General features: G+C 40.7%; 1 protein-coding gene across 1 annotated transcript in view; it reads left to right on the forward strand.

Annotated features, from left to right (window-relative positions):
* Positions 1–27941, forward strand: part of LOC138296504 (CD109 antigen-like) — a 363929-nt gene that overhangs the window by 244912 nt on the left and 91076 nt on the right. Inside the window, exons 19-23 of the mRNA XM_069235675.1 lie at positions 858–975; positions 3946–4059; positions 11475–11690; positions 21754–21898; positions 25856–26032. Of these exons, the coding sequence (XP_069091776.1) occupies positions 858–975; positions 3946–4059; positions 11475–11690; positions 21754–21898; positions 25856–26032 (770 nt within the window). The remainder of the gene's footprint in view (positions 1–857; positions 976–3945; positions 4060–11474; positions 11691–21753; positions 21899–25855; positions 26033–27941) is intronic.

Genomic DNA, 27941 nt, shown 5'->3' on the forward strand with positions numbered 1-27941 from the left:
AGTCATAGCTTTGAAACCTGCAGCAATTACCCTCTTGTTAGTAGTCTTGCTTTTCCCATTAGAAGTATGGGTTCATAATTACACGCATGGTAAGTGTGGTTGGCTAAAAGACAGAACTGCCTAAGGTCGTTACACATATGATGAGCCATGAGGCAAGCATTTGACTCAATTACCCAGCACCACAAGCATTTTCAGACTTTTCTTAAAGCAGAGTAGAGGCAAACAGCCCAAAATACAATCCAATACAAAGTGTGGCATAAATATTATTGCCAAAGCAAACCGATGGGTTAACAAGGTGAGTCGAGTTGGACAGTTCACTCTACTCACTAATCCGAATACTTCTCAAGACTGGTACAAAGAAAACACGCAGACGAGATCTAACCCTAGTCAATGACAGTCCACCTATAAATATAATCCTACACAATTTTCACATTCCATATCTTTTACGATTTTTTACACTAATTGCTTCCCACTAATTTTCCTGAAATATCTTTGGGTAGATTATCTAAATTGCATGTAAAGTTGCAGTTAAAATGCAAACAGCTGGCTTTTCTGTTGCATATGTATTTAGCAACATTCCTTTCTAGATCTTCCCGAAATGTTTTAGAATGTTTCTTTTGTGCTTCAGTAATTTGAAAACCTGCTTAGTTTATTACTTTTTACATCATATTTGTTAGCCAACTGCGTGCTTCCGGCAGTGGTTAGGAGAAGTCTATGGAGAATGACAGGTCTTCTGTTAAACGGAATCGGCGTATAAATGTCCTAAGTATTAACGAAAATAGCAGCAGGATTGGCTGTTGTTAATAACTAATCAGACTTTGAAATTCTCCTTCAAGGCATTTCTTCTCATTTTCTAGGTCTGGAATAAATACCAATCTACAAGCAACGGTGCCTAAAAGTATCACCACCTGGTTCGCCACTGCCTTTGTGATTAGTGAAGAACTTGGCTTTGGACTAACAAGTGTAACTGCTGAGGTAATAACCCTGTTTGCACTAAATCTGGAACAATTTTCAGAGTGGGACTGCTGTCATCAATGTTATGTCACTAAAATTATATGGCAGGGGAGGGCAAAATTATGTGGCAGTGTTGACTAAATCATGCAGTAGGAAAATAAACATTTTGTGCTGTAATTTTGTTAGTACTAGCTCATTATTATGGAACTTTTACACTCGTTAACATTTTCTGGTTAAAGTCTTCACCACATTAATAAAACTTCGACAACCAAATACAGATTATGCGGCATATGATGGATTATGTGGCAAATGTGGCAAATCCATAATGTTGTGTCTAACACCACTGCTGCAAACTCACATAATTCTATTGGCCTTGACGTTAGTCTAAGGGATTGTGAAAAATCCAAATATCACACAAAGAAAAAGTGTGGCAAATGCTCCATGACCATTCCGCAGGAGAGCGAGGAGGTTGTAGTATGTATCTGGTGGGGCGTTTAGGAGCACATTGTCACACATACATGACTAAAGCATGGTGTATTAAGATATTCTCATTTACAGAGAGCCCATTTTCCATTAAAGTGGCCTTTTGAAATAGCCACTAAATTTGCATCAGACATCAAGTTTTACAGATAAATCTGTATGTCTTAAACAATGTGTGGAACTCTGGTTTCAGCGACCATTTAGCATCTGCACACCACGCATTTAAGGTATCTTAATTTGTTTCCATCCTATTAAAATCTTTGTTTTCCCACTGCACTTCCCAATTACAGAAAAGTGCCTCATTTGTGCTTTCCTTGCTGCTGATATATTTTATAATAGTTATATAGTTCATTTACAAGTATTTAAATTATGCTATTATTTTAAAAATCAACAGGCTTTCCTTTCACACTCCTTTTACCCCAGCAAGATTGCCATTTGGTTCACATTACAAAATGTTCTTAATTTGCAGTCAGAGGAGGAAATTAAAACACCAATATCCTGGTTAAAAGAATAAATAGCAATTTTTCAGAAGACATGCCTGGCATTTGACCTCTGTTATTGAATGAACAGCAAACATGGCAAGATGAAAACAAAATTTGAAGGTCTCCCTATAGCTCATGTAACTTCTGAACTCCAGCATGGTATTTTGCAGAGGTGCTATAGCAGCTCCTGTATTCCTGCTTCGAGCGCCTAAGCCTATTCACGCTATAAAATTAATTTTGATGTATGCGTTTCTGCTCCTGCTTCAATTGTTGAAATGTTAGAGTCAGTGAGAAGCAGCTGTGTAGTTATGGTTTAGAGGCACCTTTCTTTGAAATCCCTTTTAACGTTTGGTAATACCTTTAGTACTATTTGAAAAATCCGAAAGAATTTTGGCACTTCTTTGAGTCAATTTACTACGATCCTACATTTCAAGTTTCTTGCAGACCTACCAAGGAAGTGAAAGGTGAGGAGTAGTTTTGGCTACCTGGATAACTAAACCCCAACACACTACTCATGACCTCAGACTTGATTTCCCCAGATGACATCAATGGCATAACAAACAAACTCATTGAAATTATCAAAGACATCTATATGCATCCACAAATGTTTCTTTATTTGCACACTTGATATTTATTCATGCTGTATTGTTGGATGTGATTTATTGTATTATTGCATAGCCTCATCTTCCGTGAAGCTCTGTCCCCAGCACTTGGGGTAACATAGTCCACAGTATGTCGGCTGCAGCTGTGTGTAGTGGGAGTTATCTCCATCGCTTGAATTTCACCCTGGCTCTGCACCAAGCCTTCATCTGGCCATAATCCACATAGTTCACTTCTCATTGCTTTCAGCCGCACAGCTGAGACTGAGTTCACAGTTATTTTTGCCAAACTCTGGCTTTGACCAGACCCCGTGACAAGCCCCCTATTGCCATAACCCACAGTGCTTAGACTGTGGCCATACACAGCATTGTTTGAGTGGATGTTCTGTCCTTCAGTAATGTCTTGTACCAGGCTGTATTAAGTATATAACTAATTGTACACGTCCTACGGGCTTAAGCAGTGGGGAATGATTGCAGGACCAAGCCCTGTACCCAGACCCTTATGGAGCAGGCCCCGTTCCAAATGATATTTCATATTATAATGTGTAAATTTAAAGTTTTCTGCACCAGGGTCTCCCTTCAGTGCAGACCAGGAACATCATATTACATACGAAACGTATGTTGAACATAAATTGACCACTGGAAGTAGCTCAGTTTATGCCTTCTGGGTAGCCTCATAATAACAAGAAAACGTAAATGCAATTACTACTGCTTTATTGTGTGCTACAACTGCCTATAACTGCAGTAGTAGACCCCATGAACGTGGTGAAGAGTGAACAGATAAAGACGTGGTTTGCCTTGGGAGTTTGTGAAAACTAAAACTTATGATATTTTGAACATTCACAAGCTCGTTTTCACCCTGTCCCACCATAGATATTACTCCATTTGCTCCAGTGAAGGTCTGAGGTAAATGCCCTTGAAGGAGGGGAATGCAACGGATCATCCGCAAAATGTATGTGGGAAAAGGAAAAAGGGGTTCTCTCTAAGGAAAATGTTTTCTCCACGAGGGGAATGTGGAATTATAATGTGCTTATCCATTGGGGAAACAACAAAGTATAAAACTATCACATGAGCTTGCTGTTTATATGCCCTGAAAGCTGCGAGTGCTGCAGAGTTTCAAGCGCACTACTGCCAGTGTTTGTGAATTTTCCGAAACTAGTAAATGTGCCATACCAAGCAGTACTTCATTGAGTGCAGTTGTTTGTAGATGACAAAATATTTTATTATATGCATTAAACACCTTGGACTGAGCAATCATATTGGTTTTCAGTAGTTTAAATCCGTTAACATGGTTCTGCACAGCTTTTAGAGGATAAATAAAACACTGACGGTGTAAAATGGACTGATCTCTGCAACAACACGTGGGGGATGGCTTAGCACTGACATTTCCTTCTTTAAAATAAACCCCTGCTTTGTACTTCTCTTTACAGCTGCAAGTTTTCCAGGAATTCTATATTACACTGAATCTTCCTTATTCTGTTACAAGAGGTGAACAGTTTATTCTTGAAGTGGTCATTTACAACCAACTTGGACAGACACTGGAGGTAAAGTAAAACTATATTCAGTTCACCACTGATTCCTAGCTTTCCTTTTCAGTTACTCTAGCACTACATAGTATTCGTAAATAAGGGACTGTCCATAAACAACATATTGGTGTATAGCCATGTCAGAAGGTGTAAGCTACTTCTAAGCAATGGAGCAGAAAGGACTCGTCCATGATTTAACTGTTACTGCCCCAAGCACCCGCGACGCAAAACACTGTGACCTGCAAAGATGAACTTTCTGTGAAGAATCTTTGCTCACCTTTGGTAGCTTACCACAAACGTATTCCTCTTGTGAACTGAATGATATACGTGCAGCAATTAGCCAGACAGTGGTATAGTTGTGCTAGCTGAGTATTACAGGTTCAAAGCCACGTTAGTTAAAAAGGCAAATGTAATGAGAACGGTTGCCAAAATTAAGACCAGACAGGTATAAGTACCAAAGTTTATTAAAAAAAACAACCATACCCATAAGAAATAATTGACAACAGGTGTTCAATGTCACTTTATGGAAAATACTAAAGAAGTGAAATTAACTACAATTATCTGGCGGCACCCTGTTAAATTTATTTTTTTTATCGTCGAACTTGGAAACTTTTCTTAAGGTTAAAGATCTTCCGCATTCATGCATGGAATGCATTGTAGCCTTCATGGTGCCTCAACATACCGATACAAATCTGGAGTTGAGAAATGTGCTATTATGAATCTTGTATGGTTGTAGTTTTTGGCGCAAGCTTGGCAAGTTGCTCAAGGAAAGCCCCGGCTCATGTTCCGATACCATTACTATCTTGAAGAAATTCCTTCATAACTTAAAGACGTGTTCCTAAGACACCATTCTCAGTTGCTAGATGGCTGCCTCCACCCACAGATGTGAAGTTCAACCCCAGCAAAGAGGCCTTTCCCGATCTTCCTGTCTTTTGCCCTCAGTTTCAGCAGAATAATTACCACCAGTCCTGAAGCAAATGCTATAATAGGAGTTCAAGACAGAAGCCTTCCTTCTCTCCAGTTACAGAAAAAATCAATACATGGAGTGGGTCAAGCATAGTATTTTGTTTTTTTAAGAAATGTTTTTTTTTTAGGTTTTACATATTAGGATGCACATGAAAGAAACCATTTATTGTCATCACATTCAATGATTTTTGTCAGAATCAGGGTACAACCTTCTCAAACCTGTAAAACATTGATGTGTCAAATTTCATTTCAACAGACACCATTTGGCTATTGCTTTAGAATATCACCTGCCTATGTTCAAACAGAAGAGTATCAGCAATACTGGGAGATGTGAGCGCATGACTGAGGACTGATTTGTAACATAAGTGACAAAGGAGTTCACACATTCTTGTACTGGGCTAGTCACTTTCTCTATGGCACATAAATGATAAACCTTTGCCCATGACATTCTCGTATTCGAGAGGTTCCTGACGTTGTATTAATTTAGCTGCTATTAGCAAGTGGAAAAACCATTTCCTAGTCATGCAAAACAGTAAATGCAGGAACATGTCGGTCACATCCCGTAGTAGAATAATAACACTATCTAATAGAGTCCCAATAAATTGTCAAAGCCTTGCATATCTGGTTTACACTTTCTGGTGATTTGTGTGCTACAATATTGAGGGTTTTAGTAAGTGAGCCAGTTGTAGTTTGTTCATGGGAGGGTTTTGACAGAGTCAATGATGACATTGGATTGTTTAAGATAGCCCTCTTGAGCTGCTTTTTGGTGGAGCAAATAGACTGAAATCTTAATTTTAAGCCCGTTGCTTAAATCCCTGATAATCAGTGCCTAATAGGCTTGCTGTTCCAAATGAATGCAAACTTTAATGCCCAACCTTATCAGTTAAAAGAGTGGGAAAGGTTTCAAGTCAAGTCCAGAGGTCACAGAGGAAGATCTAAACGAGAGCTGTAAACTCAGCTGAATTATCGCCTTATCATGCTGTGTCCAAAAAGCAGGAGGGAAACCAAGATGGCCTCAACCACACAGGAATTAAGACAAATTATATGAATCATTTCATATGATGGCATTCTCAAATGAGATCCTAAGTTAGAACATTCACCAAGCAGCCAGAATGTGGCCTTAGTTAGCACATTGGCCTTACACTATGAAAGTCTCAACCTAACCATAAACTGTTCAAGTGTGTGTGTCTTTCTGCCCAAGGCAATATAGTACAGGAATCTAACTCATTAATATGGACAAACTGGTTAATAGTTTATAAGCATAGACATACCACATCGAGGAAGGGGGCAATATAACTATCTTTGGCTCCATCATATTTCCATTTCTTTCACTATATATGTGTTGTCCTTCCCAGCACAGACAAGAAAAGAACAGCCAATCCAAATGGCAGCTCGTAATATTCCTAAATGTGTGAAGGAAGTTGCTTGGTGCACTAAAGCGAAGCAAAGTCTTGACCACCAATGCTTACTGAAAGAACAAATCGGAGCAGAAGCAACTGCTGAAGAAGCCTTTTGAGATTTAAAGAAATGGAAGCATAAACTATACTTTTGTGGCAGTCACCATGGTTAGTGTCCCTCAATACACATGTGCCTTACACATCACAACCTGGTGGCATGAAATGACCCATTTTATTTCTAGAGTAGCCTAGTGCTAGTTTATTAATGCTTTGTATTTGTCGTTCAGAGGGTGCGTGGCTGAAAAGATTGAGAATTATTTTGATAAAAGAATAGACATAAAGGTCTTTGCAAGTGAAGCAGGCTTTTATGTGGAGCTAGTGTAAAGAGATCAAGACTGAATAAATGTGATAATGGCTGGCACCTGTTAACAGGACTGCATGGTGTGCAGTTTTTATATGGGCACGAAGGCGTTTCAGAAGGCTAGACAAGAAGCTTCATCACAAAAAAAAAAAAATGATGGACGGGGTGTTGAAACTTTTCAAACAGTCACCCCCAGTCACAGATCTGGGTTTATTCCATCGTTATTTTGCTCGCCACGTCACCCCAGTTTGGACCCAGCCATATGCAAATCAGTCTTGACCCTGTCCCCCATGGGAACAGTCCAGCCCGACCTGCTAGGCCAGGTACTCCCTGGACAGGAAACCAGCATCAAGACTGATTTGCATATGTCTGGGTCCAAACTGGGGTGGCATGGTGAGCAAAAGAACGATGGATCAAACCCAGATCTGTGACTGCAGGTGAGTGTTTGCATTGTTCAGCACTCCGTCCATCAGCCTTTTGTGTTGCTAGACAAGAAGCTTGCCTCAAGTCCACCATGAGTAACACAAGAGCCTACACCATAGTTTGTTTAGGGAATAAAATACCCTCTACCTTTCATTATAAGCATATTGCAAATCACTGACGAGTTCCATGACCATACAGAGGAGCAAGGCTGAAGGCAGAGTTCCTTCATTAGGTTATGGAACTTGAAGGTTACTTTCAATATCCTTATCCAGTATGGCAGGGGACACTTTGGGCCAGATGTAGTAAGCCATTTGCATGTTGCAAACTGCAAAAACTGCAGTTTGAGGCATGCAAACGGCCGAACGCGATGCTCATTCCCAAATAGGAAGGGGTGTTCCCTTCCTATTTGCGACTCGCATCGCAATTCAGAGTTGCTTTGTGACCGCGAATGCGGTCGCAAACAAACTCGCAGTTACCACCAGTGTCACACTGGTGGTAACTCATTTGCAAAAGGCAAGGGGTCCCATGGGACCCCTTCCCCTTTGTGAATGTCGACAAAAATATTTTTTCAGAGCAGGCAGTGGTCCTATGGACCACTGCCTGCTCTGAAAAAAACGAAACCAAATGGTTTCGGTTTATTTTTCATTTTGCAACTCGTTTTCCTTTAAGGAAAACGGGCTGCAAAATGAAAAAAAAAAAACTGATTTATTTATAAAGCAGTCACAGTCATGGAGGTCTGCTGACTACAGCGGGCCACCATCCCTGTGAGTGCAGGGACTCGCTATGGGGTCGCAAAATGCGACCCACCTCATGAATATTGATGAGGTGGGTCTTTGCGACCCCATAGCCAGTCGCAGAAGGTGTCTGAGACACCATTCTGCATCCGATTTTGCGACTTGCAAATTGCGAGTCGGTCAGACTCGCAATTTGCAAGTCGCAAAATTGGATTTTCCTACATCTGGCCCTTTATTCCTTATCCTATATGGTCACACCATCACCGTTCCCGCAAAACCACTTTAATCCTTGATGTCTAGCTCTTTCATATGAAAGGAGAGGATGTTTGCAAACATAGAGAATTAAAATAGAATCGTTAATACAAAATTAAAACATTAAAAATGTGTTGAAAAAAGATATGAGAATCAGTTTAATAAGTCATTTGCTTTTTAACAAATATAGTAACTCGGAATATGTACATGCAGAAACATTCTAACTTTTTTATAATTACCAAAGGAGTACAAAAAATAAACATTTTGCCATAAATATTTCCCTTCTGCTTATTGCTGTACGTCCAGAAAAACAGAGCAGAAGATGGAAAAGCCATGTTTCATTTTCGTTTTTTAAACAGCTACTTTAATTATTCTCCGTGACTTGACCTGCCTGTCCGCTATCTGCTTGCCCTGGAAACAGGCATTGTGATGTCAGAACTCAATGGTAAAAAAATGTTACAGTTGAGCAGCCTACATCATTTCTTTACAATAGGTGACTGGCCGAGTCACAAGCCCCCACCCCCTATTTTAAAGAAATTAGAGACAGGTTTTTATACACGTTTTGCAGAATCGCATGTATTATAGATTTATTACTGTGATTTAGTTTGCTTCTTAGGGAACTGCACTTGTGTCCTTTCTCAATGCTCAGTGTACAAGTTAAACTATATTTTTGTGTTATAAAACACAGGAATGTTGCCTTGAAAGAATATGGATATCCTCTCCTTCTTTGAGCCTGACCTGCCACTTTTATATAGGAAGTTGGGGGAACAATGATTTTAGAAGACCACTCTTGTAATGTGTCTGTTACATCTGGGATTTAGCCTACCTATGCCTCATTCGTTTTGTAAAGCTCATAAATTCTCTGCTTAAAATATAACTATCCTGAGTGAATGAACCTAAGCATAATATCCTTCTGCAAGGAGGCTCTATCCTGCCCCTGAACTCCCCCCTCCACATTCTCATACAGTCAGAACACGGTGAGATCAAGCAAACAACCTTGTTTGATCCCTGTATTATAAATGTATTGGTCGCTCTTCCATACAGGCCATTCAGACTTGACTTGGAGCCTCCAAATACAGACCTGTAATGATAATTTGATTTAACTATAGCTCCCTGACTTCACCATACTTTTCTCTACTAACCAAATCGAATGGTGAGGAGCAGTATATAAACAGAGGGAACAATTTCATCTGTGGACAACATATGTCAGAGCAAAGTTTTGATCTACAGATGCATTCCCTGAAGCTCCTCTGAAGCAGGAACATTATGTTTTTTTCACCTCTCCCACAAGTATGGTTTGGTAGTTTCTGGATGCAGCATGTAAAGTACCCATGAGAGCTCAAACTGTCTAAAAGGTCAGTGACGAACATTAGCTAAGATAGGAGATGCAGGATCTGCTTTTACCAGGGCTGGACGGGGGAGGGGTGGTTATGCATTTAAGCAAGGAGAGTTGTTGGGGAAAGTGGTCCAAGAATTTATGAATAAACGGAACTCCGTCTGGGAGAATTTTAATGTTTTTAACGTTTTTAGCTTTTATAATGAAACTACTTGTCTAGAATGTTATCTTGAATGTCTTGTGGTGTTTTTTTGACTAATGGTGAGATACTTATATGAAAAGCTAAGAAATGAATCTAAATAATGTCAACAGACTGCCAAAAGCCATTTTTGTTAGGTGGTCAAGTATGTATGTGAACATGAGGTAAATGCTAGCAAGTTGCACTGGATAACTGAAATATTGAACCACAGGTATCATCTCTGCATGTCGATTTAATTCAGAGGATGATTTTGGCTCACCAACCGCTGATTGATGTGCAAGTACACTTTTATCTCTGGATTTGGTGAATAATTGTCTTGCTCATGAATTGCCCACCCTTATATTCCATCCCAAACAAGCCTAAGACATTTTGATCAGAATCTAAGTAGAAGCCTCAATACTTGCAGCTGTTTCTTATATGAGGCCAGGTCTCCCCAGTCATTCAATTAATATTTTGTCCTGTTTTCCTTATCTTTGTCAGAGTATACTAAATAAGTGCTTTGTATTTCCCTCACCCTCTTTTCTAGAGGGTCTAGTACCCAGTTTAATCACCTTACTGTACAAGACTATTATTAATTCCCCAGTTTCATGCAGAATATTTCTAGCCTTTTTTGTTTTTGTTTTTGGAACTATAATTCTCGGAGTGAGACGAGTGGGCTGAAATTCACATTTTGTGGCCCCCTTTCTTCAAGATTGAACGCCCTAGAAAGGATAGATAATGTTTTCAGTGGTAGATACAATTTGTGATGCACTTGTTTTTGTATTGTTTTAGATTATATATGTTGTCTCTAATAAAATTTGTTGTGTATAAAATAATTGTTTTGTATGTTACAATAGAACCAACACCTCTGTTACTTATGTGTACGTTAAATCTATAGAAGAATAGGAATTTATTACGTTTCCTCGAAGTTGAAATTGATTCTTAATACGTTTAAGCAGATTATAATCAGTGCGCTCCACTATTTCTTTTGTTGTTGGTTCTAGCCTTTAGCCTTGTTTTCTCACCTAATATAATAAATGTTTATCAGTTTATCTCACTAGAGGACCTTATGACAATCTTTTTATAATACATTGGAATCTGCAATCTCTGTAAATCTAGGTTTCATTTTTCTTATTACAGTCTAGTTGTGACATCACTAGTCACCCGCAATAGGAAAATGGCATGATTGCTTAAGTGGAATAACTTATTACACAAAAGCAGGAATCGCTTTGCGAGTTAGCACATGTTATGAATTAGCACCAAATTACTAGCTGTATGTTGGTGTGTTTAAGTAAGCACAACAGATTTGATATTTATTCTACATATGTGGAATCGTATTTGCTCATATGAAGTAGCTATATTTTGGGGGGAATTGAACCATATATACTAAGAGCAAAAATACACTGCTCCATATTAAAAGGATATAGCTAGTAGATTTGGAGTTTCATAGAATTATAAATGAAATGTGTCTTTGGCCTTGCTCCTGTGTATAGTCAAGGAAATCCACCATTGCTTCCAATATCCTTATAACATACTGCAGAGAGTATTTGACCTAATATAAACCAAGTATGCGAGCATATCATGTGCATCCCATTCCCTTGCTGAACCTTCTGAAAAAGACATACAACAGTTTACCATGTTATAAGTTCTGGTTTAATGGCTTGTTACTCCACTAGTGCCTGTTCAGTGCTCAGAATTGTAAGAAACAGTGGTGTTGGCAAACACATGAGTGTTTCTCACTTTCTTATCGTGATTTTGAAGGGCAGCTTGTATTTTCTCATTGTAGGTTACAGTTACACTAGACCTCAGTGATTCTTTCGAAATAACAGGCACATATACTGCTGGAGCTGAACCAAATCTAAGGAAATCATCTGTCCCGAGCCATTCGGAACGAATTGTTCTGTTCCCCATAAAACCAAAGCAGCTGGGTGACATTACCTTTACAGTGAAAGCAACCTCATCAGCAGCATCAGATGTAGCAACTGGAAAGGTCTTAGTAAAGGTAAGCATATCACCGCTTTCTTCTTCTATTCCTCTTTTGCAGTTTTCAAATTCGCTGTAATATAATTCCATTGAAATACAAAGTGTTCTGTTTTATGGACAGTTTCTATCCTCACAATACTATTTTACTGTTGCTGATCTAAAGAGCTTAAGTGCAAAGTGTATCTATGAATTACACCTCTAAAAGAAAAATTATACAGTATAGCTTAGTGGTAATTTTTGTTTTGTAAGGAAGACTAATTTCTACTCCCTATTCACCAAGTACTTTTCCCATGATTCCCACCAAGCCTTCTGAAATTTCTCAATGGCTCCTCCCCACCTCAATTTTGCCCCAAATGTCCCGCCATGGTCCCCTACTTTTACTAAATGCAGAGTCTCTACCACCTTCACCCCCTGACCCATTTTTTCCAAGCTGTGGTGCTGCCCTCTTGCAGCCACCACTTATCCCTCATACGCCAGGCTAACAGCACTGTACCTGAACTTGTACTTTATTGTCCACCCTACCTTGTTTCTGCTTTCTTTCCACTTTCTTTATACATTTTTATCAGTTCACCTGTAACTTCCTCTTCAGATTCACTGTCTTCCTCCTCAAGCATGTGCCCTCCTCCTCGGATTCTATTCTATCTTGCAGAATTTGCCAACAGAGAGAAGCATCATCTCTATTATCACTACTCTGTGCCATACAGCTTGAGTGATGACATCTCACCACTCCATTTACTCACAACTTACTCCATGCTTTTGGCACCAATTCATACACCAGGGCCAAAGCCCTTACCGTATTTCACCCCATGGACTTCTCTACTGACACTTTCTATGTAGAACCTCAACCCCAAGTCATAACACCCTTAGGTGTTTGCAAATCTGCAAGGCCATTGGCAGGCTACACACTGTCCTCGCTCTGCCAAATGACTGCCCTCCACCTTTACCTTCATCCTCTGTGATTGGTGGGGGCTGGAGGCATATCCTTTCCCTGAATAGCATCATGTTATAAACCCATGCCCTGTTTGACCTCTCACTTAGCGTGACAGTATCAAGAGATCATCATCGTTGTCTATACCATCCGATGGTAGCAATATATTTGTCATCGCTAACCTTTGTTGCAATCCAGATGAATCTGTCAGACCCTTTAGCTTTGTCAACCCCCTTCATTTTGCTAGGCTGGCACCCTCACTCTAACCCCCCTGATGTGTACATTTCCTTCCTTGGGCCCATCATCACTGGCCTTCCCAATGACCTTTCACCTATTTACCTCTACTTATTAAAACCCCACTTTTGCCATGGCAGTCTTGGTGTGTGCCACTTTTGATGAGGTCTTAGTGTGTGGTGATCATTCCTTAAATCTTCCAAAACACTTTCCAAATCCCATTGTGACCACCCCGATTCTCACCTCACACCTGCAGCATGTCTCCTGCCTGACTTTCAACTCAGACCACAGCATTGCTGTTGTCCATCTCTAATAAAGGGAGAATCAACACACCTGTACAACCCTCCTGTGACTGCCTGTTCTCAACAGCACTGCCAGTGGTGGTCCCCCAAATGAAGAATGACATTTTTGTTTTTTGAAGATTAAAGGTCTCATTAAGAGTACAGCAGTCCATGGACCGCCGTACCCACGGTGGCAGTCGGACCGCCGCAACCTTGTCGGTCCAACCCCCACATTACAATGCTGGCAGTTGGACCACCAGCACACCGCTGCCACCCCAGGTTCAGAGATCCAGACAGGTTGGGGCAGTGCAAGTTGTGGTCCGCCACAGGGGTGCAATGTTCAGCACCGCCGTACTGACTACGTCTTACCTTTCTGCTGGCCTTTCCATCACGGGGACCCTGCCATGGAAAGGCCAGTGTAAAGGCATGGACGGGGCCAAGTTGGCAGCATGCCATGGCAGAGAGTGCGCATTCCAAGGGTGCTGAAGGCACGATTACACTGGCCTCGGCTCTCCCTGAAAGCCAATGCAGCTGCACTGTTTCCGCTGGCTAGCCTGGCGGAAACAATAATATGGTGGTAGCGTGGCTGCTGGCCTGGCGGCCATTTCCCCACCGTCGTATTGGTGGTTCGACGATCAGACAGCCAAATTTGTAATCAAGGCCTAAGTATTTGTAACATTGATGATACCAATTTTTAAAGACACAGGTCTTTAATCTGTAGGGCATGCATCCCTGGAGGTCAATGACTGCATTCCTGAGGGGAGTGGTACAAATGCCTCAACAAGCATTTGTAAATGAAGGTGGCCTGGAAACCGAATTTCGTTTATCTGGCTCATATCAATGTTGTCTTCATTTACATACAGCCCTTGGAGTGCTTAAATGAAGCTATGGAAACTTTGGTCCAGAGTGGGATGGTGCCAGGGTTCAAAACATGGCTAAAAAGAACAAAATATCTTACAAGTGTCTTATTTTTTCACTTTCTGTTACCTGCGTATAAAATAATGTAGAAACCTTATGTGAAATATAAATGCAAGTTAAAATAATTATGGTATGAAATTTCAGTTGGTTAATGTGATCTCTTAAGATGTCGGGACTAGTTACTTGTTTATTAAGTGCTTTGAAGCACTGTGAATATGCAAGTCAAAATTTTAAAATTTTATTTTACATGGTATGTGGGACACTGCTGCAGAATGATTGTGTTTGAGATAAAAACAACTATATATTTTAGTAATAGGTACACTGTACCTAATGCAAACATTTTTATAAGTCTATAATAAAAGTACACTTCCCACAACCAAGCTTATTATGACCTATCAGACCTTTTCACCATGAAGTTTCAAGTGACTCCACCAAGTCAAAACTCTATGGCTGGCAAGCATGTTACATTAGGTGATTAACCAACTGCACACATTTACATTTCTTTCAGGCAGCAGGAACCCCAATGAGAAGGAGTGATTTTTCTTTAACTCTCTGTCCCTCCATCCTAACACTGCCCTCCCATCACTTTCAGGCTGGCAGCAGCACCTCAAGTGCCACATTAACTGTTCAGGGATGGTTGTTTTTTAACAAAAGGTTTAATAAAATGTATGGGAATTGCTTTTGGTCATCAAAGATCCCACCCTCTGCTATCATCCGAACTGCTGATCGTCAGGTCCCTTGGAGCCTAGGAATAATGACTCAGGGGAAAGAGGAAAGTAGTGAAATCCTACTTTATCATTAAAGAGCTGGCCCACGGGAAGGGGCTGAATATAAGAGGTAATTTTTACATTTACATATAGGCAGAAATATCTTGCTCAAAGGAATTCTCTGAGGAAAATGAAGAGTTATTACGGCTTATTTTTTTCAAGGGTCATTAGCACAGAAGGTGTAGGCCAGGGTTCTGAGAGGCCACTGCAACCCAATTTTTGCTGTTTCCCTAGCAAAAAGGGGGCCTGGCTACTTTTTCCTTGACATCATTATGGCCAAGGTCACTCCTTTGCACAGTAAAGAGTCTAAGCAATTCAAGGCGATTTTTCCCTTATTCGTTTTTTTATACAAAGCGGAAGAAAGTCTGCTTTGGGCCTTAAGCCTAGAAGTGAAGGACCAGCAGGGCTGGAGGTATCATTAGTGCTCCAGGTGTAGATGCACCAGCACCCCCGGTTTGAAAGGCCAAATAAACTCCAGTTATGGCTGTTTTACTACCCTTCATTGTTTATATTAGGACCAGGTATACCTGTGCTATGCCAGTGGTGCTTCAAGCCCTACGTAAAGATTAAAAAATGTGGAGGCTTCAGTGTCAGCACACATGACTATGTTTGGTGAGAGCACATGTTCCCCAATCTAACAAGTTGTTAGATGTAAGAAGCTGCTGAAAGATCAAAAGAGGCAAGATGACAAGCATCGGCAATGTCTAAGAAATAATGAATGGCACCTACTAAAATTGAGTTCTCCATAAACATTTTGAGTTGGGCAGGGCCTATTTTAATGGTTTTGTGGGGCCAGAAGAGACTAGTGTGAGCTTGTATTTTATTCTAACTTTAGAGAAGTAGTCTGTCCACCTTCTAGAGTTTATTTAGGCATCTTACGGGATCCATTAAGAACCATATACCACTGTGATCCCAAGATTTTCACCAACCATGCTCAACATAGTAATAAGAATGCTTTAGAAGTGCAAGGAAAGCAAACCAAGCTGGCCTAGTCTGGAATTTAAACTGACAAGCATAGGTATGCATCACTCTCAATACTGAGGGCTGAAAATGGTGACTAGTTGAATTACATTTTTGTAAATGTTTTAAAAATATACAAGTGAGAACGAAATAGTAAAATTGTGCCAGCTAGGTGAACATCATTTGTAATAAAATACAAATGTAAAATATTTAAAGAAATCATACATTTAATCAGGAATACTTATGCTTTAGCATGAGTAGACCTTTTAACTATAAAGTATAAACTAAACTTAAGTCTAGGTCTAAATAAATATAGTAAGTCCATCACTCATGCTATATGTCCAGTTTTGAAACAAAATTAAATCATTGAATGGTAACATGTTTGCTAGGATAGAGGAGGAAAAACATTGATATAGGTCTTGATGTGGGAAACAGTCGACTTTCTAATTATGGACAGAATAATTGAGTGTTATGTATGCAATGCTTAAGAAAGCCCTCATCCTCTACTTTCAACAGGAGTTGCTTAATCAGTCCTTGTTGAACACTGAAACATGTTCTATAATATTGACAGCAAACAACAATATTTAGTAAGGAAGACTAAAACCAAGTTCTGTAGTGGCAGTCTAAGAGTTATGAACTGGTACTGCCATTGCCGTTGAATACATGACTGCTCTTTGGGTACCAAATTAACAACTTTCTGTTTATGTAATGATCAATTACAAGGTCCCTCAGACCTTTGAATAGAAGGGCCTCCTCTAAGGCTAACACCACACTTCCCATTTCTGTGGGCAGTGTCACGTTTGTCTGACTTTCCAGTGGAGACTGAGCCAAATATGATATGGACGGGCAGTAAAATGGGTTAATCAGCGCCTTTTCACTCAGTTCATGTGTAGTTTCTACTGTAATCAATCTAACTGGCCCTTTTAGCTCAGTGGTGATAGTAACACATTTCCATCCATTCATGCACAGAAGCAGCAATATCTCGTATGGAACTAAATAATGTTTCTGTAATATTTTTTGTTACAAATCGTCTTTACATATCAAGCTTGGGTTGTAAATTCATTAGGGTCAGTTTGGTGAAAATGTTCAATAGTTTACCCAAAACAATTTCTATAGATGAATAAACTGTGAGATGTTTTGTCACTATATAATACATTTTGCTAAGCCTCATAAAAATTGCAAGCTGCTTCTGTCCCTTCTCATGTGAAAAGCTGCTATTCTGAAGGTTAAGTGTCATGGTCTCTAGAAAATGTGAACTGTAGTAATTAGATAATGTAATCTTTTTATATTTGCCATTGTTTGCCTTTAACTTTTGGAATGTTCCTTTACTTCTCTGTCAGTTATCCTGTGGCTGGTGAGGGGAAGGATCATGTTTCATCTGGCTGTCATTAAAGGTTTAACTGTCTTTACCCGCATTGTGTATGGTCTATCACAACATTTTTGGCGATAACCACCAGCCACAAAGGAAAGGCATTTTTGCCAGATTTGGAAGTGATCCAGCTTTGGTGACCACATCAGGTCACAAGCGGCATCGCTATGCATGCTGTGTCAGAATCAGAAGGATATGGCTGATTGCCCCCTGTAAGCTCAAATGTAGCATCAGAACGTGGAGGTATCAGCAAGGAGCCTGTGAGTAAAATTATAGTGCAATGCAATGTCAACAACGTATTCCTTGGCTCAAACGCTAATCGTGCCCTCAAGCAAACCCCGGAGCGTCATCACCCATGAGTGCTGCACATGGGTTCAGAAGTCTGTTTCCTAGTTACAATTCAAGCTGCTGCTCTCACGCATTCAGCATTCTTTTTATCGGCTCCTGGGTACACTTTAAACCGCTATCAGCGCAGCTCCTTGCCTCAAAAGAGCCGAGTGACATTCGTCTCTTCACAGCAGACTCGATACTCTTCCTCAAGCCTTCCCCTTTGGCAATATTCAGCATGTCATAGTCCTTTCTGACCATTAGAGAAAAGTACCTAGGCAACACCTGTTTTCAAACGTCTGTGTTCCGGAGTAACTCATTTTAGGCGTACCTTCTTCTTATAAAGACATATCTTCATGGTTGATTAATAGGGCCACGTCTTCAATAGTTATACCTCCACCATTTATAGCATATCATGACCAACCTTCTATCCAGTGGGAAGAATGGATAGAGCTATGTGAAAATTATTTTATAGCATTAGATGGACAAGAATTTACTTCCCATAGGAAAAGAAACCTGTTATTAGGTATCATAGGTAAAGAAGCACATCATATAGTTAAATATTTGCTTGAGGTACTTGGAAATGACAATCAGCCTATGGAGGATGTGTACAAAGAGGCCAAACTGCACTTAGAAAAGAGATTTGCTGATGAAAAGAACATTGTGATGTTATGTTATAACAGTCCACCAAAACCAGGAAAATCACTGAAAGACTTTGACTCGAGTTTACGTAAACTGTCAGTTAAACACAAGTTGGGTTAGTTGACAGATGAACTGATTTGGGACCAACCTATAATTTAATGCAGGCATAAAAAAAACTCAAGAATGCTTATAGACTGCAAAAAAACATCCCTGAAAGGTGCTCTTAGCATTGCGAAAATTGTGGGAGAGTCTGAACAGTGCATGGGAAGAAAAGATGAGTCTCAGAAAAATTTGGGAATAATCAGCAGGCAGAACAAGAAGTCTCAAAAAGGAACAAAAACAAAAGTGTTCTGAAGATACAGAAGTTCAGTATACATGAGCAACTCAAAGTGGTGTTTTTCGACGAACAAGGAATTTAGAAAACGTGGTTGTAAAGGACATTATGCTTGTGTAGGCAAAGACAATAATAAATCCTGAGTGACAGTGACAGAAGGCTCATTGTGGGGGGAAAGCAGTGTAGAGCGAGTGTTGATGCTGTATCTGGTACCAGAGAAAGGAAATAGAAGTCAGACCAAAAGCGTCCTTTGTCATTTCAGTCAAAAAGGTGGAACTAATGGTCGATTTCGGATCACTGTATATCATTGTACCAAAAACAATAGGGAGGAAGGAGTGGCTGCAAGTTACTCCATTGCCTAAAGTCATAAATTGGAGAGGGTATCAAGGAGAGAGAATAGATGTGTTGGGATACTTTGAATCATCTATCAAATTCTACTCACGATGATGAAAGGAAAATCTATGTGGCTGAAGATAGACCACCCATATTTGGATGGGTGCATCAATATAACTTGCATTTTGTAACTGATCCTCATGCTTCTGACAAAGTGTTCGTTGTAGATAAGTTGAGTGTAGAGTAGGTGCTGAATAGAATAAATGAAGTTTTCACAAAATTTGGAGGAATTGAAAGGGGATATACACAGAATAGTTTTTGAAAAAGGCACCATTCCTGTAAAACATAAGTTGATGAGAGTGCTGGTTGTTGTAAGAGCAGAAGTAAAAACAAATGCTGGACCACATGATAAAGGAAGGGATCATAGAACCAGTTGAGGCCTTTGTGTGGCTCTCCCCAGTGGTCATAACAAAAAAGTGCCATAGGCTCCGGTTCTGTGTGGATAGTAATTTATTAGACCAGCATGTAGTGACAGACACATTTCTGCTTCCCACCACCAATGAGCTTCTGCTGTTACTCAAGGGTAGTCTAGAACTTTTCAAAATTAGACCTGAAAAAGGCTTTCCACCAAATAGGATTACATAAAGAATCCAGGAGCCTTACAACATTAATCATGATGGACAGCACGTTCTAGTTAACGGGGATGCCTTTTGGGTTGTCCTCGGCTACGAGCGTGTTCAAGAGGAAAATGTCAGTGGTTTTCTAAGGGTCAGAAAATGTGATGTACTTCCAGGATGACATCCTAGTTTTGGGGGAGACAGTGCAGGAACATAACCAAGTCTTATGGGCAGTATTGAGCAAATTAAATGAAGCAGCGCTCACCATAAGGAGAGACAAATATGAACTTTTATCTTGGTCATACAATCTGAGATGAGGGAGTTAAACCCAAGTATGATCTGTGAACAGCTGTTAGATCTGCACCTATTACCAGTGATAAAGACTGGCTACAATCATTCATGGGCCTGATAGAGTATTACTCTAAATTTGTCAGCAACTTTGCAGAGAAGATTAGAGGTCTAAGGGTGCTTTTGCCTAAGGGCTACAAGTTTAAATGGGAAGATGTCCAACACAGAGGGGGTCATTCTGACCCTGGCGGTCACCGACCGCCAGGGCCAACGACCGCGGAAGCACCGCCAACAGGCTGGCGGTGCTTCCGTGGGCATTCTGACCGCGGCGGTACAGCCGCGGTCAGAAACGGGAAACCGGCGGTGTCCCGCCGGTTTCCCGCTGCCCCAGGGAATCCTCCACGGCGGCGCTGCTTGCAGTGCCACCATGGGGATTCCGACCCCCTTACCGCCATCCTGTTCCTGGCGGTTTTCACCGCCAGGAACAGGATGGCGGTAACGGGTGTCGTGGGGCCCGTGGGGGCCCCTGCAGTGCCCATGCCAATAGCATGGGCACTGCAGGGGCCCCCTAACAGGGCCCCACATTGATTTTCAGTGTCTGCCTCGCAGACACTGAAAATCGCAATGGGTGCAACTGTACCCGTCGCACACCAGCAACTCCGCAAGCTCCATTCGGAGCCGGCTTCCTCGTTGCTGGTGCTTTCCCGCTGGGCGGGTGGGCGGCCTTTTGGCGGTCTCCCGCCAGCCCAGCGGGAAAGTCAGAATGACCGTCTTCTGGCGGTTCCCGCTTGGAGGCGGCGAACGCCGCCCGCCAACGTCAGAATCACCCCCAGAGTATTTGAAGTTGAGGGAAGATGTATGTAAAGCAGGCATTCTGGCTCCTTTTGATACTCACTCAAAACAACACTGACAGTGCAAACAAGTGCTTGTGGAGTGGGAGCCATTCTTTTACAAATTAATGGCAAGAAAGAAGATAGGGGGCTCTTCCTCTTGCTCCTCAAACGAAAGCCAGAGTAATTATTTTGTGGTGGAGCATGTGGCTTTATCTGCTGCATGGTCTGTAGAACATTTTAGGACCTTTCTTTGGGGCATTCATTTTTGCATACTCACAGATCACAAACCTCTTGTTAAAGTGTTGAGTCCTGGAGGAGCAGGCAAAAGAGCAGGTAAGGGTGTGCCAGGCTGGTGAGACTAACTTCCATGCTTCAAGAATATCAGTTTATTGTTCAAGCACACGCATGCAGATTGTCTCTCGTGTTTGTCCCTAGATTTGGTGGAAATTAATGGTTCCAACATCGTAGCCAAAGAGAAATAAGGAGCTGTGGCAAGGCTATATGATGCTGAAAAATGTGTGAAGGGTATGTTTTCAGCAGGAGTTTGGAATAAATATTTGGAGGATGATCTGGGTGTTAAGGGCGTGGAGCAAATGATAATTGGAGGTGGGCAATGAGAGACCACAGTTGCTTTAACCTTGAGACTGTTTATGAAGATTGTAGATGAACTGACACTAGTAGACAAAGAAATTATTAAGACAAATGACAATTTCATGCCACCTGAAGGACTTAAGTAAAGGATTATCTAACATGCCCACGAGGGTCACTTGGGGCAGACAATGACAAAGAAGAGAGTGAGGGAGAATTTTTGGTGGCTGGGTATGGGAGATCAGAAAGTGTTGTGGGTGGCAATGTGTGATATATGTAAAGAAAGAGAAAAAATGTTACAGATTTCTTGAATCTTTAGTTTATTAATTTTTAGACATTTTGCAATGTTTTAATTTCTTTCTGTGTTTTAACTTTTGGGGTATAAAGGGGGAGATGTGGAGTAATTAGGTAAGGTCCTTTTGTTGTAATGTACATCCTTTTTGTGTTTGCCATTGCTTGCCTTTAACTTTTGGAATGTTTGTTTACCATAGTTCTTTTAGAATCTTTGTACAGTGGTGATTATCTCTGTGTCAGTTATCCTGTGGCTAGCAAGGAGAAGGGTCATGTTTCTTTTGGCTGTGTCATTAAATGTTTTACTGCCTTTACCTGTGTTGCGTATTATCTATTACAATGAGAACACACCTACATCTGTTCCTTTAACAGGCTGAAGGAATCCAACAATTGTATACAGAGTCCGTTCTGCTTCAGCTAGCTGGGACTACATCACAAACAGTGACAAAAAACGTATCCTTCACTTTTCCCAGCAATGTGGTTCCTGGCAGTCAACAAGCATATGTCACTGTTGTCGGTAAGAAGTACATTTGTACTTATTGTCTAAGATTTCTATGACATATGTAATTACATTTTCAATTTAATGTATGTAGGTTAGTTTAGTGTTTTCCCATCCATAAAACACTGCAAAGCTCCACCCACTGAGCATTTTGGTACATAAAAAGTTGGGGGACCATGTTTCATGCAAAATCAACATAGAATAGTAGATTACCCCCAGTTGGGTGGAGCTGTAAGTACTATTGTACAAATAAACATAATTGATTTACAATTTCCTTTTCATTTAATTAACTTGCCTGTGGAGGGTTCACAAGCAATCACTGGAGCAGACAGGGTATCAGTCTGCAGTGTATTGTGTAGCTCTCGCTCAGCTTTTCCTTTACTGGTCTCAGTCTCTGGTCCATCTTATTAACCTCTGCTACATGTAGAGTGTGTTAGTATTGTCAGGTGCCTCCTGCTGCCCTTCCCTACTGCTGTTCTCAGCTGGACATGTTGATCGATAGTACAGTGAAGGGAACATTGTTTAAAAATACAGTGCATTGCAATACAGCATTGTTATTATTCAAAGCAATAGCTGTGCAATGCTATAGTTTACAATGCAACAATATTATGTAATGACATTCGATACAATGAAACATCATAAAGCATCATTATCACTCTTCAAACCTGTGGTGTACAACAATGCAAAAAACTATACATTTCAATACCACACAGATGTAAACAACTCTACTATTCAATGCAATATGATGCAGTGCAGTAGATCTGGGGTATAGCCTGGGTTGTCATAATATTGTTAATTTTTTACATTTTTAATAACATCTTTCTTATGCCAGTGATCGGTGTAAACTGTCACACACTCGTCCCGTCATCTACTCAATCCTGTATGCACTCACACAACTATTAATTATCCATGCAGTTAGTCCTCATTTATTCATTGTTTCATTCATTCAGTTGTTGAGATGTTCTTGCATTCACCCGTAACCTTTCCCAGTCACATATACATAAACGTACCAATCGATGAAACACACCACTTAAAAAATAGATTAGATGTATTAATCTTACCAATGTTCGTTCAACATAAAAAAAAATCTTTGTTGTGAAATATAATTTAATGTATTCCAACCAGCAGATTTTAACCTCTGTGTTTTACTGTGGCATATTTCAGAAATAATTCATCGGGATACTACATTTTTTGTGAAATATACAAACAAAATACAGGGAAGCAGAACACAGCTATTCAGTAGATGTATCAGTGAGCCAACTGTTAAGATAAATTGCCATTTAGTGTTATTCACACAACACATTCTCAGTGCAAAAATGATAAAGGTGGGATTCATATTTTACAAGGGTAAGAGGTCAGAAGGATCTCAGTCAATGTATAAAGGAATTCAGGGACTATGCAACAAAATACACTTTCTCCTATTTGCTTGTCCTGTTCTTACTGTTATTTATCTCCACACTGGCATCAATGTTAATTCACTCTCTGACAAGAGGAAAAGAAATGACTGGGCATGATGGACACTTGTGGGGAAGGGAATCATGGATAGTGTAATTCTGGCACCTCCTGTATACCTACCACAGCAGACTCCATGCAGTTGTGGTTCATTTCTTCAGTTTCTGTTTGTGGGGATCTGGTGTAGGAGAGTCTGTTTATGGCATTTAGCCCCAGAAAGAGCTACAATCAATTTTCATGACAACCACCTGAGATTGGGCTTCATAAACGTCATTGCTATCATTCTATAGATCATGTTTCGACAGTGGTATGTATTGAACTAGGTCCCTTTTGTGATGGAGGAGGGACCTTGTACTGCAGTGTCATTTCTCCAGCCCTGCTATTTGCATATATTTTCTGTTGTGCTTGTATTTTATTCTTTTTCTCTTCTATTCTTAACAACAAGCCTTGATAGTCACTTGGCGCTTTGTGACTTGTTTAAAAGTTTGATTGAAAGAGAACTGCTTTCATTGTCCTTCTCAACCACCCAGGAGACCATTCAGATCTCTGTATTCCATGAAAGCCAACATCTCTTGTGACTAGCTCTGTCTCAAGACCCAATACATTACTCACAAGAAAACAACACAATAATATTGTATCTTGTAGATGTGGTGGACAGAGTAACCTTTATGACCAAAAAAACATCATACAATTTCGTAGTTCGTCTCCACTTGAACCACCTGAATATACTCTACTCTCCTTTGCATATACTCTTTCCTAACTGACATACAGTACAAGCAGACTGTGTGCAATGGGATATTTGTCATAGTTTCTGGTTTGGAAAGTGTTGGCTTCTGTAGCTTCAGGCCTTCAATGTAGGTGTGCCTACACCAGAGTCTCATTGTCGTCACGAGATGACATTGAAAGGCTTTTCTACAGATTCTTACATGATTTTGGAAAGTTCAAAAACATGTCAGCAAACACTACTGAAGCATTCGATTCAACATTCTTAAACAAGTGGAAAAAGATATTTAGAACTTACTGTCCCAATATATCATAGAAAATGTATGGAATATAGTGACATGGGTCTTGTTCATAGTGTCAGTGCCTTAAAAGTTGCAGGTGGCTTTTAATACAATGTCATTAGGTTCCTTATTAGGAATAGTGATTTACTGTATTTCACACATCGACCTTTTTAGCACAGATTTACTAATACTTGTGTGAAATGTTGAATTGAAACTTAGGGGTTTATTTTCAAACCCAGTGTGCCGCCAGTGCAAAACAACTGACACACCGGGGACGCATAGTGCAGGCCCGTATATACAAGGCCACACAAAGTCACTTTGCATGGCTTTTCCTGGCCTTGTAGATATGGTTTAAGGGGCATATTTACAAGCCCTGTGGCGCAGGGCTGCGTAGCAAGTGTTATTGTTGCACTGCCCTGCGCCACAAGGAAAGGGCAGAAATTCACCATATCTAAAAGATATAGTGCATTTCTGTTCTTTCCCCCTGATCTGGCACACAAATTGCTGCCTATTCCCAGGTTTGCAGATTCTTGTAAATCTGGGAATGTGTCACAACCCAGGGGTTTTGTACGGGAACACCCACCACAACGCCCAGCGTACGCCTCCTTGAGGCAGTGCAAGGCAACACAGCCACTTGCGATGCATTGCCTTACACCATATCTACAAGGCCATGAACAGCCACGCAAAATGGCTTTGTGTAGCTTTGTAGATATGAGCCTGCACTGTGCACCGCTGGTGCCTCACAAAAAGTGAAGCACTGGCGGTGCACGGGGTTTGTAAATATGGCCCTTAGTTTCCAGACGTAAATCGTGTTTTGTACTGGAGCCTAAGGTAATGTCGTCTTAGGTAATGTAAGGTTTGCATATCATGAGTGGTTAATGAAGATTTTCATGCAACAATCCATGATAATTTACACAAAGCCCTATCTACGAAAACAGGGCTTGTACTAAAAATGTCACTTGAGGTGCATGTAACGTTGTAGAAAAGTTTTTTTTTTCTCCATACTTTTCCAATTTTGCAAGTGTGCTGTTCTGGACCTAGAGAATGTTTAAACTATGTCTAAGCCTTGTATTTTGTGCTAAAAAGGATACCATCCAGTACAAAATCTATGCTAGACATCACACATACACCCTTACCCTGTGTTAAAAAAAAAGGGCTTTGTACGTCTTTCTCCTGTACTTTCTTCCTCAATTGCCTCTTCACTACAAATGTTCCATTGCTTTTGTACATGTAGAGATGTTCTTGTGCTTTTGTATCACAAGATGCTTTTGTATCACAAGAGTGATCAAATTGTGTACCAGGGCACCAGAGTACAGATATCATTTTCTATCTCAATTTAGTTTCCAGTTTTTAATAATGGGAAAGAAGCACATGAAGTTTTAACTTTAGCAATGGGGAGAAATGGAGGTTGCAATATCAGAAGGTATTCTAGTTAATGCATATCATTACGCACTATTTATATTACTAGATAGCATGTTGAAATAAGGGTTTGTGATGGCCTCCTTTCTGATTTTCGAAGGTGACATTCTTGGCCCCACCGTCGATGGACTGGAGTCGCTCATTCAAATGCCTTATGGGTGTGGCGAGCAAAATATGATCAATTTCTGTCCCAATATTTACATCCTGAAATACCTGGAAGCAACAGGCCAAACAACACCCACTATAAAGGACAAAGCTATCAATTACATGACAGCTGGTTTGTACATTTCATTTATCTTCAAATATATCTTAATTAGTCTTGCATTTGAAAATGAATTATTGCACGCACGATTACACATTGATCACAAGATGCAGCTGTGTGTGTGTTGATGTGCTACTGTTAAGTAAATCATCTGTCAGTTTCAGGTCATACAATAGTTATAAGTAAAATTCGAGGCTTTTTTGCCCAAGTGAAATTCCTTTCCGTTGATACATTTTCTTATTAAGTTGGTGTTAAAAATGCTGTGTGACAGCCTATGTTGTTAATGACGCTCTTTCCTTAGGCCAGTAGATATTTTATTTCAGTTCAATTGAAAGCTGTGTCTCTCAGAGCCATATCTACTTCTGACAATCTGTTCTATGTAAGGCTGTTTTATGCGTGGCCTCAGACAGCTTTAACATCAAGCCAGGTTATTGCTTTTAAACAAAGAAAATATTCTCTACATACAAGTAGGTGATTTTGTTAACTGGTCTTTATTCAGCGTACATCATGGACAAAGGGTCAGCCTGCTCCAGGCACTGATCCTTCTCTGTGAGTATGTTGAATTTTTGCGTCCCTTTAAAAGCACATCTACCACAAAAAGTATCCCCTTCAGGGCTGTGAGGACAATGTGTTTGTTTTTTTTATTTTCAAACATTGATGTAGTTGCAGCTTTCTGCAGCTCAGAGAGACATCTCAGTCACCGCCAGACATGCAAATTAGTTCATCCTCTTAGCATTGCTACCCCTAGCTCTTTGGGATGCGAGGACCTTCAAATTACAACCGCCCAATGCATGCAACATAATAAATGCCAGTGGCACTCTCTGTGGGTAAAAGATGCTGCAAGTTTATTGAATTTCACAGGTTGAGTTAGCTTACAGGCGATCCAGGTGTCTACGGTGAATTCCTTGAACTGATGACACCCCTCCTGAGAAAGCTAAAGCTGTCTTGTTGGTGTTCCAGCACCTACACACTTAGAATCTTTACAGCTTGTTCATTTACCGTGGGTTCCCCAACCACTTCTTACTTTTGTGTCATGCTCCTGACGATTCAGAGCAAGACCCAGGCCAGTCTCCACAGTTGCTCAGGATTCAACTGTCCCTTGAGGGATTAAGGAGCGCCGTCGTGTCATCCCAGGCCCCGCTGTAAAGACTCCCAGTTTCCTGAGGGAATGTTTTTGGCTCCAAGATCCACTATCTGGAGGCCTTTTAGTTGTAACTCCGCCAAGCCTCGGGGGTGGCACCTCGGGATATCCGAGGCCCCCCACCTGTGCTCCCCTTTAATGTCTCTTAAGTACACCCTGCACCCTCCAGGGCATCCCTTATTTTCAAGAGGAAAATGACTGCATCCACTTCGGACAAGTGTACCCCATCAGAAGCAAAATTACCGCTCAGATGCCTACTAGGTAGACTATGCCTGATGAAACCCAATCCATTCTGCTTTGTGAATTTCTGTAGGGACAAGTTAATCCAATGGCTGGACATTTCAATAGCCGCCTGTGATCTATCTCCCTGCCATACCCTACGTGGGATGATTTCAGACCATACTACCTCGCTGCCCCCCGATCCTGGTCAGACCCTGTTGTATGGTCTGCAAAAGAGGGCCCCTCCCACAGGATGTCAGTTCATTCCCCCCAGATGGATTATCAGAACGTCTTGTCTACTCTCTCTCTCCACCAAAAGCTGGTGAAATTTGGGTTCCAGCGTAGCCCATCTCATTCCTGGGCTTCCCATCCAGGACAATTCAATGTTACTGAAACCGTGTTTCCAACTCCTCTGTTTGGCCCGCTGTTCTGCTCTGGCCACGAAGGAGTGACATATCTCCCACAATGTTTTAATTTCTAAATAAAACGAGAATGCAACCATTAGCCCACACTTTATTAGCATCCGTGTTCACACACAATTAGTCAGTTTCAATTACTGTTAAC

This window comes from Pleurodeles waltl, chromosome 5, assembly GCF_031143425.1.
Source record: "Pleurodeles waltl isolate 20211129_DDA chromosome 5, aPleWal1.hap1.20221129, whole genome shotgun sequence".
NCBI classification, from domain to species: domain Eukaryota; kingdom Metazoa; phylum Chordata; class Amphibia; order Caudata; family Salamandridae; genus Pleurodeles; species Pleurodeles waltl.